The sequence below is a fragment of the Oncorhynchus kisutch genome, unplaced genomic scaffold (genome assembly GCF_002021735.2).
Source record: "Oncorhynchus kisutch isolate 150728-3 unplaced genomic scaffold, Okis_V2 Okis03b-Okis08b_hom, whole genome shotgun sequence".
Classification (NCBI taxonomy): domain Eukaryota; kingdom Metazoa; phylum Chordata; class Actinopteri; order Salmoniformes; family Salmonidae; genus Oncorhynchus; species Oncorhynchus kisutch.
This window is the reverse complement of record NW_022261980.1, coordinates 3,826,976-3,844,475: the sequence shown is the minus strand read 5'-3', so window position 1 is coordinate 3,844,475 and position 17,500 is coordinate 3,826,976. Positions and strand designations below refer to the sequence as shown.

Here is a 17,500-nt window from a genome sequence, read left to right as displayed (position 1 = left end):
CAAATAAAATAATTTACCTTTGAAGAACTTCGGATGTTTTCAATGATGAGACTCTCAGTTAGATAGCAAATGTTAATTTTTTCCAAAAAGATTATTTGTGTAGGAGAAATCGCTCCGTTTTGTTCATCACGTTTGGCTAAGAAAAAAATCAGAAAATGCAGTCTCTACAACGCCGAACTTTTTACCTAATTAACTCCATAATATCGACAGAAACATGGCAAACGTTGTTTAGAATCAATCCTCAAGGTGTTTTTCACATATCTATTCGATGATAAATCATTCGTGGCAGCTGTGTTTCTCCTCGAAGCAAACGAAAAATACACGCAGCTGGAGATTACGCAATAATTGCAACGGAGGACACCAAGCGGCCCTGGTAGATGTAGTCTCTTAAGGGCAATCTTCCAATGATTTGCCTACAAATACGTCACAATGCTGTCGACACCTTGGGGGAAACGACAGAAAGTCTAAGCTCATTCGTGACCCATACACAGCCATATAAGGAGACATTGGAACACAGCGCATTCAAAATCTGGGGCACTTCCTGTATGAAATTTCATCTTGGTTTCACCTGTAGCATTAGTTCTGTGGCACTCACAGACAATATCTGTGCAGTTTTGGAAACGTCAGAGTGTTTTCTTTCCAAAGCTGTCAATTATATGCATAGTCGAGCATCTTTTCATGACAAAATATCTTGTTTAAAACGGGAACGTTTTTTATCCATAAATTAAAAGAGCGCCCCCTATATCCAAGAAGTTAACACTCAAATTCTAGCCTTAGAATCACAACCTAATTGGTTTTGCAACGGGAATAGAGAACATCAATCGGTAATAAGCAGTGTGTGTGTGTGTGTGTGTGTGTGTGTGTGTGTGTGTGTGTGTGTGTGTGTGTGTGTGTGTGTGTGTGTGTGTGTGTGTGTGTGTGTGTGTGTGTGTGTGTGTGTGTGCGCGTGTGTGTGTGTGTGTGCATGCGTGTATTTGTGTGTGTATGTGCGTGCTTGTGTGCTTGTGTGTGTGTGATTTAAGGTAAGATAGGGTAAAGCTCAGTCTTATTGCAGTGATGTATCTTCTGGCTGAGCGTGTCTCTTATGCATTAATCATACTCTGTCTCTCTAACACCAGAGATAGCAGGTTACCACGGGGACAGACATATCAGTTCAGAGGACTCTATTTATACGCAGCAAACATGCTAAAGAGGTGAGTGTGTGTGTACATGTATCTACCTGTTGCTGTCTGTATATATCCCTCTTACATATGCGTATATGTGTAGATGTGAAGTCAGCCCTAGATGCTGATCTTGGGTCAGTTTAGCATCTTCCCCACTAATAGTTAAGGTTTGGTTTGCATGAAGGGAAACTGATCCTAGATCTGAACCTAGGGGACACTTCTATTGATCTCCTCTACCTGCAGTCTTGTCGTGGGTTGGCCACATATCCGGGGAAGGCTCCCTGTGTGATATCGCGACACATCTTGCTATCCCTGTCGGAGGGCAGCAGGGTACCAGCTCTGATCATCAGCCCCAGGCAGTGGTCAAAAGTGTTCCTCTCCTCAGGACCGTCCTCAGTGAAGAAACAATGTCCCAGAGCATCATAGCCCACCACGTCCTTTACCTGGTAGGACAGAGAGAGGGGGGAGGGAGAGAGAGAGGGGGGAGGGAGAGGAGGGGAGAGAGAGAGAGAGTGGGAGAGAAGGGGGAGCGAGAGAGGGGGGAGAGAGAGAGGGGGAGAGAAGGGGGAGCGAGAGAGAGAGGGGGGAGGGAGAGAGAGAGGGGGGGGGGGAGAGGGGGGAGGGGAGAGAGAGAGGGTGTGAGAGAGAGAGGGGAGGGAGAGAGAGAGTGAGTGGGGGGAGAGAGAGGGGGGTGAGAGAGAGTGAGGGGGGAGAGAGAGAGAGAGAGAGAGAGAGAGAGGGGGAGAGAGAAAGAGGAGGGGAGAGAGAGAGGGTGGGAGAGAGAGGGGGGGAGGGGAGAGAGAGTGAGTGAGGGAGAGAGAGTGAGTGGGGGAGGGAGAGAGAGGGGGCGAGAGAGCGTGAGGGGGGGGAGAGAGAGAGAGAAACATCAGGGTTGGGGTCAATTCCATTTAATTAAATTCCAGTCAATTCAAGGAGTACGCTGAATTTCCAATTCCAATACCTTCAATGCTTTTCAATGAGGAACATTTGGAATTGGAATTTGGTTTAGTCCTACTTTCTGAATTGACTGGGATAACCCCAACCCTGACAAACCATGCACACATTTATTTTGAATGGCACAGATGCATGTCTGAAGGAAGTGGTTTTCCTTCTATGTCTCTTCTCTGTCATCTGCACTGGGCTAAAAACCCAATCTCAGTAGATGGTGTGAAACACATCACTCCACTGAGCTACACCATTTAAAGAAAGATATTACTCTGCCTACCACACTAGCTAGCTTATCTCACCTCTTCTTTGCGATTGGTTCGGGGAAGTCTCCTCATTTGAGAACAGTTCACCAAACTACCTCTACTAACACAAGCCTGTATTAGCCTGCTGAGCTAAATCATGTGGTGCTAACCCCAGTCTTCATGTCTATGGAGATATTCTGACATCTGATGAAGCAGAGGAGACCAGGGCCTGAGGAGACCAGGGCCTGAGGAGACCAGGGCCTGAGGAGACCAGGGCCTGAGGAGACCAGGGCCTGAGTCTCAAATGGGACCCTATTCTCTATCTAGTGCATTATTTTCAACCAGGGTACTATAGGGGACGAATAGGGTACTAATTGGGACGAAGCCGAAGCAGAGAGATAACATCTCAGAGAATTCAGTATCTCACCATCTATCTTCCATTTCCTTCTAACGCCTGAAGAGTGACAGGACACAGTTGTGTTCTATCCAGTTTGTACCCAATTTTCAGGAGCCTTGGTTTAGATACGCCATGTTGGGTAGCAACAGCACATCTCCTCGTTATGGCAACGGATATATTCTCTGATTGCCGTGGCAACACAACAGGACACCTTTAACAACCCTCCAACACATACGCACGTGCACGAGGTTGGGCGAAGATGAGCTTGCATGAGGCCGTACACACAAACACACAATCCCACCTTAGTCTCTGACAGACTGTTCTCATGGAATTCTAGCTAGAAGCAATTATCTTCTTTTGTGCGTAATTCTATTTATTTGCTCTGTCTGTGACCCTGTAGCATCCACAGATCATAATGTCCCTGGGTTCACAACAGTAATTAGCAACATGCATAATCATGAATATGGTTATTATCATCATTAGAATTCTGTAGGTGGCTCGCATTTTTAGCAAAGACAGTGAAATGACACCACAGGTAAGTTTCCTGAAACCCTTGTAGCTCAGCCTGGATAAGGTTACAAAATTCCAGCAACTTTCCCAAAATTACCAGGTTTTCTAGAAGTCCTGGTTCAAAGATTCCCGGGAATCAGGATTTCTGAAAAACCTGGGAATTTGGGGAAAATTAACAGAATTTTTCAACCCAAGATGTGGAGCGTTTATAACGTCTCTCAACAACACAGCTGCAGCCCTTAGAGAGTAACGCTAATAAAATGGATGTGTTTGACTGTACTTTTTCTGTGCCTCCGTGAACGGAAGAAACCTGTCAAGTGAGGTTGGAAAATGTTTCTGTGAATCTGCGAACCCTACTGGTTCAGTTCAATGACTTTACACCTGGGATCCGAAAAACAGCTGTCACCCTGCCACTTGTTTGGTATACAGCTTATATTTGGGGTTCTGCTGGGGTAAGACAGTTGCTCTAGCAGAAGACCTCTTTAACCACACAGACACAGACACACACACACACACACACACACACACGCGCGCGCGCGCGCGCGCGCGTGGTGGAGAGGCTGGGCGAAGGCGGGTGTCGTCATGACAACTGAATGGCAGACCAGCAGCACTTTTATACACTCAAATGTATGGAACCAAATGTCCAAGTGTGTGCATGCATATAACTCACCAGTAGGCCGTTAGAGCCGTGCACAGTGACACAGCGGGAGAAGGTGTGGTGGATGGACAGATCGCTGACAGAGGTGGGGGGATCGTAGCCTCCCTTCTGGTCCACGTCTCCGTTCATATGGAAGTGGACAGGGTAGTGACCCATAGACTGTTGACCCATGTGCTGCAGCTCTACACCGGACACATGCACAGACTTAAAGCCACGCTCCATCTGGGAGGGAAACATGTGGGGAGAGGGGGAGAGTGAGACAGTTAGAAAGTGAGACCGCTAGAGAGTGAGACTGCTAGAGAGTGAGATTGTTAGAGTGAGATCACTAGAGAGTGAGACCACTAGAGAGTGAGACCGTTAGAGAGTGAGACCGTTAGAGTGAGACCACTAGAGAGTGAGACCACCAGGGAGTGAGACCACCAGGGAGTGAGACCACCAGGGAGTGAGACCGCCAGAGAGTGAGACCGTTAGAGAGTGAGACCGATATGGTGAGACCGCTAGAGATTGAGACCGTTAGAGAGTGAAACCGTTAGAGAGTGAAACCGCTAGAGTGAGACCGCTAGAGAGTGAGACTGCTAGAGAGTGATACCGCTAGAGAGTGATACCGCTAGAGTGAGACCGTTAGAGAGTGAGACCAATATGGTGAGACTGCTAGAGAGTGAGGCCGCTAGAGAGTGAGACCGATATGGTGAGACCACTAGAGAGTGAGACCGCTAGAGAGTGAGACCGCCAGAGAGTGAGACAGTTAGAGAGTGTGACCACTAGAGAGTGTGACCGCTAGAGAGTGAGACCACTAGAGAGTGAGACCGATATGGTGAGACTGCTAGAGAGTGATACCGCTAGAGTGAGACCGCTAGAGAGTGAGACCGCTAGAGAGTGAGACCATTAGAGACTGAGACCGCTAGAGAGTGAGACCGCTAGAGAGTGAGACCGATATGGTGAGACTGCTAGAGAGTGAGACTGTTAGAGAGTGAGGCCGTTTTGAGAGTGAGACCGATATGGTGAGACCTCTAGAGAGTGAGACTGCTAGGGAGGGAGACCGTTAGAGAGTGAGACCACTAGAGAGTGAGACTACTAGAGAGTGAGACCGATATGGTGAGACCTCTAGAGAGTGATACCGCTAGAGTGAGACCGCTAGAGAGTGAGACCGCTAGAGAGTGAGACCATTAGAGACTGAGACCGCTAGAGAGTGAGACCGCTAGAGAGTGAGACCGATATGGTGAGACTGCTAGAGAGTGAGACTGTTAGAGAGTGAGGCCGTTTTGAGAGTGAGACCGATATGGTGAGACCTCTAGAGAGTGAGACTGCTAGGGAGGGAGACCGTTAGAGAGTGAGACCACTAGAGAGTGAGACCACTAGAGAGTGAGACCGCCAGAGAGTGAGACCGCCAGAGAGTGAGACCGCCAGAGAGTGAGACTGCCAAAAACTGAGACCGTTAGAGAGTGTGACCGATATGGTGAGACTGATATGGTGAGACTGCTAGAGAGTGAGACTTCTAGAGAGTGAGACCGCTAGAGAGTGAGACCGCGAGAGAGTGAGACCGATATGGTGAGACCGCTAGAGAGTGAGACCGCTAGAGAGTGAAACCGCCAGAGAGTGAGACCGATATGGTGAGACCGCTAGAGAGTGAGACCGCTAGAGAGTGAGACCGCCAGAGAGTGAGACCGATATGGTGAGACCGCTAGAGAGTGAGACTGCTAGAGAGTGAGGCCGCTAGAGAGTGAGATCGCTAGAGAGTGAGACCAATATGGTGAGACCGCTAGAGAGTGAGACTGCTAGAGAGTGAGACCGCCAGAGAGTGAGACCGATATGGTGAGACCGCTAGAGAGTGAGACCGCTAGAGAGTGAGACCTCTAGAGAGTGAGACCGCTTGAGAGTGAGACCGCTAGAGAGTGAGTCCGCTAGAGAGTGAGACCGATATGGTGAGACCGCTAGAGAGTGAGAGAAAGACAGAGAGTAAGACAGGAGAATTTGAATGTGAAAGAAACAGTGAAAGTGTGAGAGATTGAGTAGGAGACAGATAAAAAGATAGCGAGAGTTTCCATGCATGAGAGACTAATCAAATCGTTTCCATAATTCTTCATTAAAATGTGGTTGACTAGAATGTAATGGGAAGAATTTGCAGGCAGTGGAGATGGACGTGGCTCCATTCCATACTAGCTGTGGATCTTCTCCTGGGCTGCGTCCCAAATGAGAGCCCTGCATTTCCTGGTCAAAAGTACTGCACTATTATAGGGTGGCATTTGGGATACAGCCCAGGTCCTATGACTGACAGCTTCAATAAACAGCTGTCTATTGAACAGGATGCAATCCAACTCATTCTAAAGACTATGCCATTGTGTGTGTGTGTGTGTCTCCCTCCTACGTTGCGTTTCACACTTTGTTCCTGTGCTGTAAATAAAATGTGCCTTAATTTAGACGGAACTCAATCAAAAGAGCTTCCAAGAAACTTTCCCTCATTGGAAATGTTCTGCCAAACCAAATTACAGTAATGGCAAACAACATTATACAGGAAACTCTCCCTCATTGGAAATGTTCTGCTAAACCTAATTACAGTAATGGCAAACAACATAATACAAGAAACTCTCCCTCATTGGAAATGTTCTGCCAAACCAAATTACAGTAATGGCAAACAACATAATACAAGAAACTCTCCCTCATTGGAAATGTTCTGCCAAACCTAATTACAGTAATGGCAAACAACATAATACAAGAAACTCTCCCTCATTGGAAATGTTCTGCCAAACCTAATTACAGTAATGGCAAACAACATAATACAATAAACTTTCCCTCATTGGAAATGTTCTGCCAAACCTAATTACAGTAATGGCAAACAACATAATACAAGAAACTCTCCCTCATATGAAATGTTCTGCCAAACCAAATTACAGTAATGGCAAACAACATAATACAAGAAACTCTCCCTCATTGGAAATGTTCTGCCAAACCAAATTACAGTAATGGCAAACAACATAATACAAGAAACTCTCCCTCATTGGAAATGTTCTGCCAAACCAAATTACAGTAATGGCAAACAACATAATACAAGAAACTCTCCCTCATATGAAATGTTCTGCCAAACCAAATTACAGTAATGGCAAACAACATAATACAAGAAACTTTCCCTAATTGGAAATGTTCTGCCAAACCTAATTACAGTAATGGCAAACAACATAATACAAGAAACTCTCCCTCATTGGAAATGTTCTGCCAAACCTAATTACAGTAATGGCAAACAACATAATACAAGAAACTCTCCCAATGTGACACTCCCTGTCAGCAAAGTGACAATTGTTTATTTGTGCAAACCTTAGCCTGCCTGCTTGCTTAAATCAGGGTTGGTATCTGGCATTGATATTATCCATAGCTGTAATGGTGTAGTGTGTGTGTGTGTGTGTGTGTGTGTGTGTGTGTGTGTGTGTGTGTGTGTGTGTGTGTGTGTGTGTGTGTGTGTGTGTGCCTACCTGTCTATCTGTTATAGAATCACACTGGCCTAATGACAGCCGACATACCACTGTCTTAACGATGATATTACAGATGTCATTGACAGATTGCGTCACCATATGTCATCTGATGACAGTCATGACCCAATCCAGATCATTACTGTAATAATCTAGTTGGCTGGCGTGTGTGACAGTCTCAGCCCTCTCTGTCCTAACTGTGCTCCCTAGACTCTGGGCGTCTAGCCATGCTAGACGGGAAGGAAGGATTGTAATTTCTAACTAAACATCTGATTATAACTAAACTCTATAAACTTTTCCCTTACCCTCACCTAACCTGTAAGGACAATAGATGAGCTCAGTTTCTTAATGTAACCTTTATGTTAACTGGACAGTATAGCCCAAAACAATAGCCCATTTCTTCTGGTGAAGGCCTCAGGTACTGAATAAACAGAACAGAAAGACATGATCAGGGCTGCAAAACTCTGGTAACCTCACAGACTGTAGCCCTTCCAATGACCTTGAGGCCTCATGGGTGGAAGGTTACGAATATTATTCATAATTAATAAACATTATTTCAAAAACACGCCGAAAATCCGGTGTTTCTATGTCAAATGGTTTTGTTATATTTCAGTCTTCTGGGATGCATTTAAAGTGTAATATTGGGATGCAAACTCAACATTTAACACATTTCAACTGTATATCTGACATGGTGTCTTCTTTTTTAATCCCATAACCATGTGTGTGAGGTGTATACTTTTGTTTCAAAGTAGAATTGTTTAAGAATAACAAGAATCACTCTGTGTGACCTTGATTTAACCCACCGCTGTAAAAGGTTAAGGAAGTTAAGTTACAGGAATTGTCCAGCCCTACACACAATATCTACACGTTTGGATCAGTGGAAGGATAAATAAGAGATGAAAGTAGATGGAAGGACAAAGAGAAGATGTAGGGGTTTATGGAAGGATGAAGAGAGGATGTAGGGGTTTATGGAAGGACAAAGAGAAGATGTAGGGGTTTATGGAAGAATGAAGAGAGGATGTAGGGGTTTATGGAAGGATGAAGAGAAGATGTAGGGGTTTATGGAAGGATGAAGAGAAGATGTAGGGGTTATGGAAGGATGAAGAGAAGATGTAGGGGTTTATGGAAGGATGAAGAGAAGATGTAGGGGTTTATGGAAGGATGAAGAGAAGATGTAGGGGTTTATGGAAGGATGAAGAGAAGATGTAGGGGTTTATGGAAGGATGAAGAGAGGATGAATGGGTGGATGGATGAATGAAGTAAAGGTGTAGATAGAGGGATAAATAGATAGATTGGAGGGGTAGATTCGAACAATTAATGACATGTTAATTAAATGACCTTCACGTGTCCTCCAAAAGTGTCAAAGGCGAAGAACTTGCAGGCCTCGTTGCCGTAGCAACCAGGTTCCATCTCGCCGCGCACCAGGATGTTGCGACTCAGCAGGCCGACCTCTGCCCTCATGTCCACCCCATCCACCTCCTCACCCATGTGGAGGAACACTGGCTTACCTACACACACACACGCACACACACACACACACAACACACACACACACACACACACACACACACACACACACACACACACACACACACACACACACACACACGCACACACACACACACACACATAAAGAGTTAGAACACATCTGGCAACACACATAGACATACGAATGCACATGTGTACACACACACACACACACACAACACACACACACACACACACAACACACACACACACACACATCAGGGTTTCCGTTAGCAGGTAATTTCCTTCTTTTGGCCGATAAAATAAATGAAAAGCCGATAAAATTGGAGTCAGCCAAATTGTCCGGGGCTGGTCTGCTGCTGAGGAGAGCGAGAGAGGAGCCTTGGCCTAGGATACTGTTGATTGTGAAGATGGAGCCCTTTTTCATCAAAGTAAAATGAAAATGAGAGAGTAGTGAAAAGCCTACATGGCAGGGCGCCAGACTGACACCATTTAGTCTCACTGGGCGAGTTTAAAACAGGTATGGGTCTCATCTGTGTGAGCTACACATTAATTTACCTCACTCAAAACGTCTTTGTTTTTATGAGGGTGAAACCATGATTTGGTGAAACAGTAAATTACATTATCCTCATGATTCCTGTAATGAAAGTGTCTGCCTACCTGCCCCTGTTTCACTGGGGCCTGCTGCTATGTTGAGCGAGGCACTCTCTCTCTCTCCTTTTCAGAGGGGAAAAATGCTCCAGGAGAAAGAAAAGTGTTCTGTATAACACTTCTAAATCCAATTGTGGGGAAAACACAGCTATCCTGTTGTCAAAGGTGGAGAGAGGATGTTCTCAGCTTTCTGTAGATATACTTTTTATTTCTTTGAGGGCAAAAGCAACTATTTTACAAACAAGATATTTGCTATGAAACTATTCTACAAACAAGACATTCAATATGGCAGTGAGATATGGAGCACACTAAATGTGGATTGGCCATTGCGAGTGCATAGATGTTTGTTTTTATATTAAATATACTGTAATAGCAGCAGTGGGTATTATCTGTAGAGATAGTGACCTAGTAGTTGGGTTTTGTTTTTACATTAAATGTACTGTCATGACGTGGCCCTCTTTGGGGATAGCAAGTACCTCTCTCGCACCACCTCTCTCTCTTCCCCATACACCCAGGCTCTGTTATCGCAGGTCATACATTTGTTCTCTTCTCCATCATAGAACTTGAGAACTGAACAATGTCCATGTTTTGGAGAATGTGTACACAGTCGGGGGAGAATCCAGCTACGACCGGTCCATTTCATTTAATGTTTGTGAAACTCATGAGAGACAATACAGCCACATTACCATAACTCTGTTTATACAAGAGTATCAGTTGTGAGGCTTGCATCTAATTGTTGTATAAAATGAATGAGTAAAAATGAAACTATTTGTAAAATTATGTGATGTGATTATAAACTGTTTAGGAAACCCCAATTTCCTTTGGAGTTTAACTAAGTCAAAGGCCCGCCCCATGAGCACAGACATTGATCTGGTGTCATGGGACAGCCCTTTTCTACTGTTCTGGCTATAACCCCCTCCTTGGGAATTTCCCTTTAGACCAGTACCTCGATCACAGAGGGAGCTATGGTTTGATCCAAGCTTACCTTGATTACCTAGAGGGCTAAGGGTTGAGTAGAGACCATAAATCTGAGTATAAGCTAAGGTTGTAATGGTTGTTGAAACTCTGAGACTATCGATACCTACAGAATAAGAGCACATCTTTGATACTAATTACTAGTCTGCAGCTAGGAATTCTATACCATTGAATGCGAAGGCCGACAACCACCGAAACATCTAGTCTATAACAACATTTCTGAATGGGACTCTGAAGTATCCATTCTAACCACGAAAGATGGACGGATGAACTTCCAACAGAAAGAAGGACGATTCCAACAGAGATCACGACAACATACTGAGCCTAAATATATATATTGATTGCAATTATTCCCAAATTAGTGAGCATTCATGTGCAAAGGAATGTACTGTAATAGTAGCGGTGGGTATTATCTGTAGAGATAGTGACCTATTGTTGGGTTTTGTTTTTACATGAAATGTACTGTAATAGCAGCGGTGGGTATTATCTGTAGAGATAGTGACCTAGTAGTTGTTGTTTTTAAAATATTAAATATACTGTAATAGTAGCGGTGGGTATTATCTGTAGAGATAGTGACCTATTGTTGGGTTTTGTTTTTACACTTACTCAGGTGGTGAATTTGCCCCAATAAATTGGTCTATAATATTAGAGCACATTAAGATGCAAATTCATCTCTTTTGAAAGAAATACAATCAGAAAATTAAATATATCATAATTGTCAGCTCAAAATGCATGACAATCACTGAGTTAGGTTGGTCATTAAAATATTTTGAATCAGAACATGAAAATATGACGAAACAACGTATTTCTTCAACAACATCTCAGTAGCTTAATACACTTTTTAATAAAGCACTGTGAATTTTACAGCAATTTTATTCTATTGCGTAATGCCGCAAATGTTTTTGATTGTGCCACCAAATCATGGGCTTGTGCCACCAACTGAAAAACTTAGTGTCACCAGTGTCACCGTGGTAACATGTTAGTCTGGAGCCCAGCTACAAGGGAAATGTCCTCTGTATGGACACGTTTGAATATTGTAGTGAACTAAGATGAGATGGATGTTGAAGCAGCTAAATGCAGTCTACTGTGCAACTGGATATTCAGGTAGGATGCCATTTTGGACCTTTAAATACGTTTTTATTTCGTGTGTATTTATAATCATTAGTTTTAGCATTATTATTACTGTATATTCTAGTTATTATTCTATACCTATTTATTAATATAAATATGCAAACAATGTTTTGTTTCATTCTGTTGAGACATTTTCACTGGCTAAATGAAGTTTGATCTGCCTTTTTAATTGTGCGCTCTGTATTTAGTTTAAGATAGGTTACAAGTAGGTCTGTTGTAAAAGAAATACCATTAGTCTATTGATGTCATTTGTTGCGTACTTAAGCACCCACCTTTCTTGGTAATTGCTGCAATATATCCTTTTCAAAACTTTTGTGAAGGTTAAAACCAATTTGCCAGTTTTTTGTTTCATTCTGTTGAGCTATTTTATTTGGAGAAACTATGTTCCAACTGTAATGTTGTGTTTGCCGCAATATAATATCCTGCTCATATTTACCCTATAAACAATGGTTCACCTGTACTTTTGATATTACCCTAATAAAGGTAAGCAACTTTTAGAGAAGGTTTGGTGTGGTGTGGCTATTAGACTACTATACTGCAGGTCTATGATATTAAGGCAGTGCCATCTCCCCCACTGACCCACAGTTGAACTTGAGGTGAGGAAGAACGTTCAGGCCGACCAGAGTTACTACTATAATATAACAATATAATGCTGATCTTTATACAAAATATTCAGAAAATTAACAAATTAGCCTCCTTCTGTATGCCAATATCTGTATAGCAGATGCAGTATGCTAACTGACAAGAATAAATACCTTAATGTCGGTGACTTAAAGCATATCTCTATCTCTGAGGCAACTCCGTGATGCTGGCCTTCTAGGCAGAGTTGCAAAGAAAAAGCCATATCTCAGACTGGCCAATAAAAGGAAAAGATTAAGATGGTCAAACAAACACAGACACTGGACAGAGGAACTATCTGTCACCTCTTCACTGTTGACATTGAGACTGGTGTTTTGCAGGTACTATTTAATGAAGCTGCCACTTGAGGACTTGTTAGGCGTCTGTTTCTCAAACTAGACACTCTAATGTACTTGTCCTCTTGCTCAGTTGTGCACCGGGGCCTCCCACTCCTCTTTCTATGGGGAGGCAGGTAGCCTAGTGGTTAGAGCGTTGGACTAATAACCGAAAGGTTGCAAGATCAAATCCCCAACCTGACAAGGTAAAAATCTGTCGTTCTACCCCTGAACAAGGAAGTTAACCCACTGTTCCTAGGCCATCATTGTAAATAAGAATTTGTTCTTAACTGACTTGCCTAGTTAAATAAAGGTAAAATAAATTTAAAAATCTGGTTAGATCCAGTTTGCGCTGTTGTTATATGAGATCTTCAGCTTCTTGGCAATTTCTCGCATGGAATAACCTTCATAACCGTGATTGTCTGTCTCTTCAGACATCTCCCTTTAGTCTGAAGATGTCACCACCTCACAGCTGTCACCAGAACCACTCTGTAGTTGGCAGGGCCGCAGACCAAACACACAGAGAGAAAGGGTGAGATATGGGAAGAGATTTAATGGAGGGAGGTTGAGGAAGATGATGATGGTGGGTGTTAAAGGTCACAGAATGAGTCTGCCAGTCCAGCTACTGGGGAGCTAGATATATGACAGATGACAACTATTAGAGGGGGATGGAGTGAGGAGAGGAATATACACATCACGAGATGGGAGGAGAGAAACAGAGAGAGGAAATGAGAGAGTGAGAGGAGAGAAACAGAGAGAGGAAATGAGAGAGTGAGAGGAGAGGAATATACACTTCACGAGATGGGAGGAGAGAAACAGAGAGAGGAAATGAGAGAGTGAGAGGAGAGAAACAGAGAGAGGAAATGAGAGAGTGAGAGGAGAGAAACAGAGAGAGGAACAGAGAGAGTGAGAGGAGAGGAATATACACATCACGAGATGGGAGGAGAGAAACAGAGAGGGTAAATGAGAGAGTGAGAGGAGAGAAACAGAGAGGGTAAATGAGAGAGTGAGAGGAGAGAAACAGAGAGGGTAAATGAGAGAGTGAGAGGAGAGGTTGTGACAAGAACAGCCCACTGTCTGTCTGTGACATCTAATGATCCAAGTAGATACTAAAGAAATATGAATGAGTTCAGAACATTCACTTTCCCCAGGTTCAGTCTTCTCTCCTCACTAATGGCATCATATTACATGATTTCTTAAGAGGAGAAAAACATGAAAAAATAACAAAAGAAAAAGAGAGGAATCTAAGAAAAGAACAGCTCCTACTGCCCGCCCACACACTAGACACAAACACAGAACAACAAGAAGAAAGGGAATTAAATGAAAAATAACAGTAAAAGAATCAGAGACACAGCTGGTCACCCACACATCTCAACCCTCCTTTACTGATAAAACCTTTCTGTGCACAAAGTGACTGGATCACTTCTCAGGATTTACTCATCAGTGCAAAGACTGACAGCAATCTCACACCCATTGTCTCTCTCCCCCCGGTCCCCCTTCTCTCCACCCTCTTTCTCTCTTTCCTCCGTTCCTGCCCCCGTCTACCCCTCTCTCTCCCAAATGTTAATGATGCGGAGGAGACAGGCAGAGGTAGATACCTGGGTACTGTTGGTTCTGAAATGGTCTGCCTTGAGGGAGCCGTTGGAAAGAATCACAGCCACCTTTTGCCCTGCTACTGGCGCTCCCCTGACAACACTGACAAACTGCATCCTCCACTGACGAACGGAGAGAGTTGGAGAACATACCGTGACCCTATTAGGAATGAGAATTTGTCTGTGTGTGTTTGTATAACTGTGTCTGCCAGCCTAACTGCCTGCCTGTCTGAGATTATCAAGGTCAAAATATTTTATTTGGATATACACAATAATATTATTGTGAACCACATGCAGAGACACATTATCAACTGTCCCTGAAAATGCATCATTAGCCACACACACACACTTTCCAATTAAAATAATCTCTCTCTCTCTCTCTCTCTCTCTCTCTCTCTCTCTCTCTCTCTCTCTCTCTCTCATGACTGAACGCACTGGCCACGCCCACATGCAAGACAGAAATAGCAGACACACTGTATATAATTATTAACTGACTGCCTACCTTTATCCAAGCAGGCTTATGTTTTGGTGTCATGGCCTTCATCAGAGCCTTGGGTAGACCAGCCTCTGCCTACCTTTATCAAAACAGGCTTATGTTTTGGTGTCATGGCCTTCATCAGAGCCTTGGGTAGACTAGCCTCTGCCTAACTCTTTAGACATCCACAACAAGAGCTTCTAATTGTGCATCACTGGAGGGCTACGAGCGGAATGAATAAATACAGAAATTAAATTAATAGGTAGATCGAAGTTGAAAGGGGTTAGTGATGAGCCAGAGTCTACCTTTCATTAAAATAGATTGAACACACACACACACACAGACACACACACACACACACCTAATTAATAGGCCTAGAAAACAGAGGTGCAGCCCCTAGATAAACAACTCATTATTCAGGGAATTTTAAACATTGATGTATCTACTGTGGAAGTCTTCAGAGTGAACTACTATCTGCTCTTATAGTCAAACTAACAAAAAGCATGCAAGCACACACACACACACACACACACACACACACACACACACACACACACACACACACACACACACACACACACACACACACACACACACACACAGCCAATTGAGGGCATGTCACAATAAATCAGTGGTAACTTTTAGAAAGCAGAGATAGAGCCATAGAGAATTGCTGGGAGCTGAAAGGAATGAAGGCAGCGACCAAAAATAATGTCATGTATCATCAACACAGATAAGGTTAACAGACAACTGTATCACAGGAGGTTGGTGGCACCTTAATTGGGGAGGACAGGCTAGTGGTAATGGCTGGAGCAGAATAGGTGGAATGGTACCAAATACATCAAATACATGGTTTCCATGTGTTTTGATGCCATTCCAGCCATTATTATGAGTCGTCCTCCCCTCAGCAACCACCACTGAAATGCGTGTGTGTGTGAAGTCTGTCAGAGTGTATGGTCTCTCTCTCTGAGAAGAACACTCAGTCCCTTTCTCCCTTCCTCTCACTGAACCAGAGAGAGACGTTTCATTGGCTGAAACAGTCCCAACAGACACAGACACACATGCAAGCAGACAGATAGACCCAAATACAAAAAACAAGCATCCACACCCACACACCTACACACACCTACACACAACCACACAGACCCACACACACCGTCTTGCTGTAGGCTGGTTTCACCTACTAGTCTAATAACAGATATTTTCATGTTTCTCTCTTTGATATTACAGTCCTCTGATCATCTGGTTCAGGGAGGGGCAATTGGCGGCTCGCGGCCCACGGATCAATTCTCCCAAAAAACTCAGCTTCTCAACGTCCCGTTGAGAGTTAGAATGTAGAATACACTAAATCTGCCTCATGGCACAATGTGTAGAATTGCAGGAAATTAACTCTAAAACAAACATGTTGTGTGTGTGTGTGGGGGGGGGTGGGGGGGGGTGTACCAAGAAAAGGTATTCCATGCTGTGAATTCTGGCTCCATGCACACACACACAGACACACACGCACACACACACACATTATGGGCCCTGGTCAAATGCACTATATAGGAAATAGTCAATTAGAGGATAGTCAATTAGAGACATAGGCTCTGGTGGCATGCTAGACATCTGAGCAAACACTATGAACAAGTCTTGATGACAAACTTCTCTAACACAAACAAACTATACTAACACAGGAGAGGAACTCCTCAATGAAGGGCCAAACTATACTAGCAGATTAGCCTTATAGAGAGAGAGAGAGAGCGAGCGAGAGAGACAGAGAGAGAGAGAGAGAGAGAGAGCGAGAGAGACAGAGAGAGAGAGAGAGAGAGAGAGAGAGAGAGAGAGAGAGAGAGAGATATATATATATTATCCTGGAATATCCAAGGCCTGAGGTCATCTGCCTTTGGCCTAAAGAGCAGAAACCCGGACTTCACCAAAGAAATCGGTAATACAGACATTGTCATCCTGCAAGAAACCTGGTATAGAGGAGATGGACCCACTGGTTGCCCTCTAGGTTACAGAGAGCTGGTAGTCCCATCCACCAAACTACCAGGTGTGAAACAGGGAAGGGACTCAGGGGGTATGCTAATTTGGTATAGAGCAGACCTAACTCACTCCGTTAAATTAATCAAAACAGGAACATTCTACATTTGGCTAGAAATTCAAAAAGAAATTATCCTAACAGAGAAAAATGTCCTCCTGTGTGCTACCTATATCCCCCCACTAGAATCCCCATATTTTAATGAAGACAGCTTCTCCATCCTGGAGGGGGAAATCAATCATTTCCAGGCCCAGGGACATGTACTAGTCTGTGGTGACCTAAATGCCAGAACCGGACAAGAACCTGACACCCTCAGCACACAAGGGGACAAACACCTGCCTGGAGGTGACAGCATTCCCTCCCCCATATGCCCCCCTAGGCACAACTATGACAACATAACCAACAAAAACGGGTCACAACTCCTGCAGCTCTGTCGCACGCTGGGTATGTACATAGTCAACGGTAGGCTTCGAGGGGACTCCTATGGTAGGTACACCTATAGCTCATCTCTTGGCAGTAGTACTGTAGACTACTTTATCACTGACCTCAACCCAGAGTCTCTCAGAGCGTTCACAGTCAGCCCACTGACACCCCTATCAGACCACAGCAAAATCACAGTCTACTTAAACAGAGCAATACTCAATCATGAGGCATCAAAGCCAAAGGAACTGAGTAACATTAAGAAATGCTATAGATGGAAGGAATGCAGTTTGGAAACCTACCAAAAAACAATTAGGCAACAACAAATTCAATCCCTCTTAGACAATTTCCTGGGTAAAACGTTCCACTGTAATAGTGAAGGTGTAAACTTGGCAGTAGAAAATCTTAACAGT

General features: G+C 43.9%; 1 protein-coding gene across 1 annotated transcript in view; it reads right to left on the bottom strand.

Moving 5' to 3' along the window:
• The window catches only part of cemip (cell migration inducing hyaluronidase 1), an 88,189-nt gene that overhangs the window by 33,727 nt on the left and 36,962 nt on the right, over nt 1-17,500 (bottom strand). Inside the window, exons 11-13 of the mRNA XM_031812431.1 lie at nt 8,718-8,887; nt 3,931-4,140; nt 1,401-1,606 (exon numbers count right to left, since the gene is read on the bottom strand). Coding sequence (XP_031668291.1) covers nt 1,401-1,606; nt 3,931-4,140; nt 8,718-8,887 — 586 coding nt within the window. The remainder of the gene's footprint in view (nt 1-1,400; nt 1,607-3,930; nt 4,141-8,717; nt 8,888-17,500) is intronic.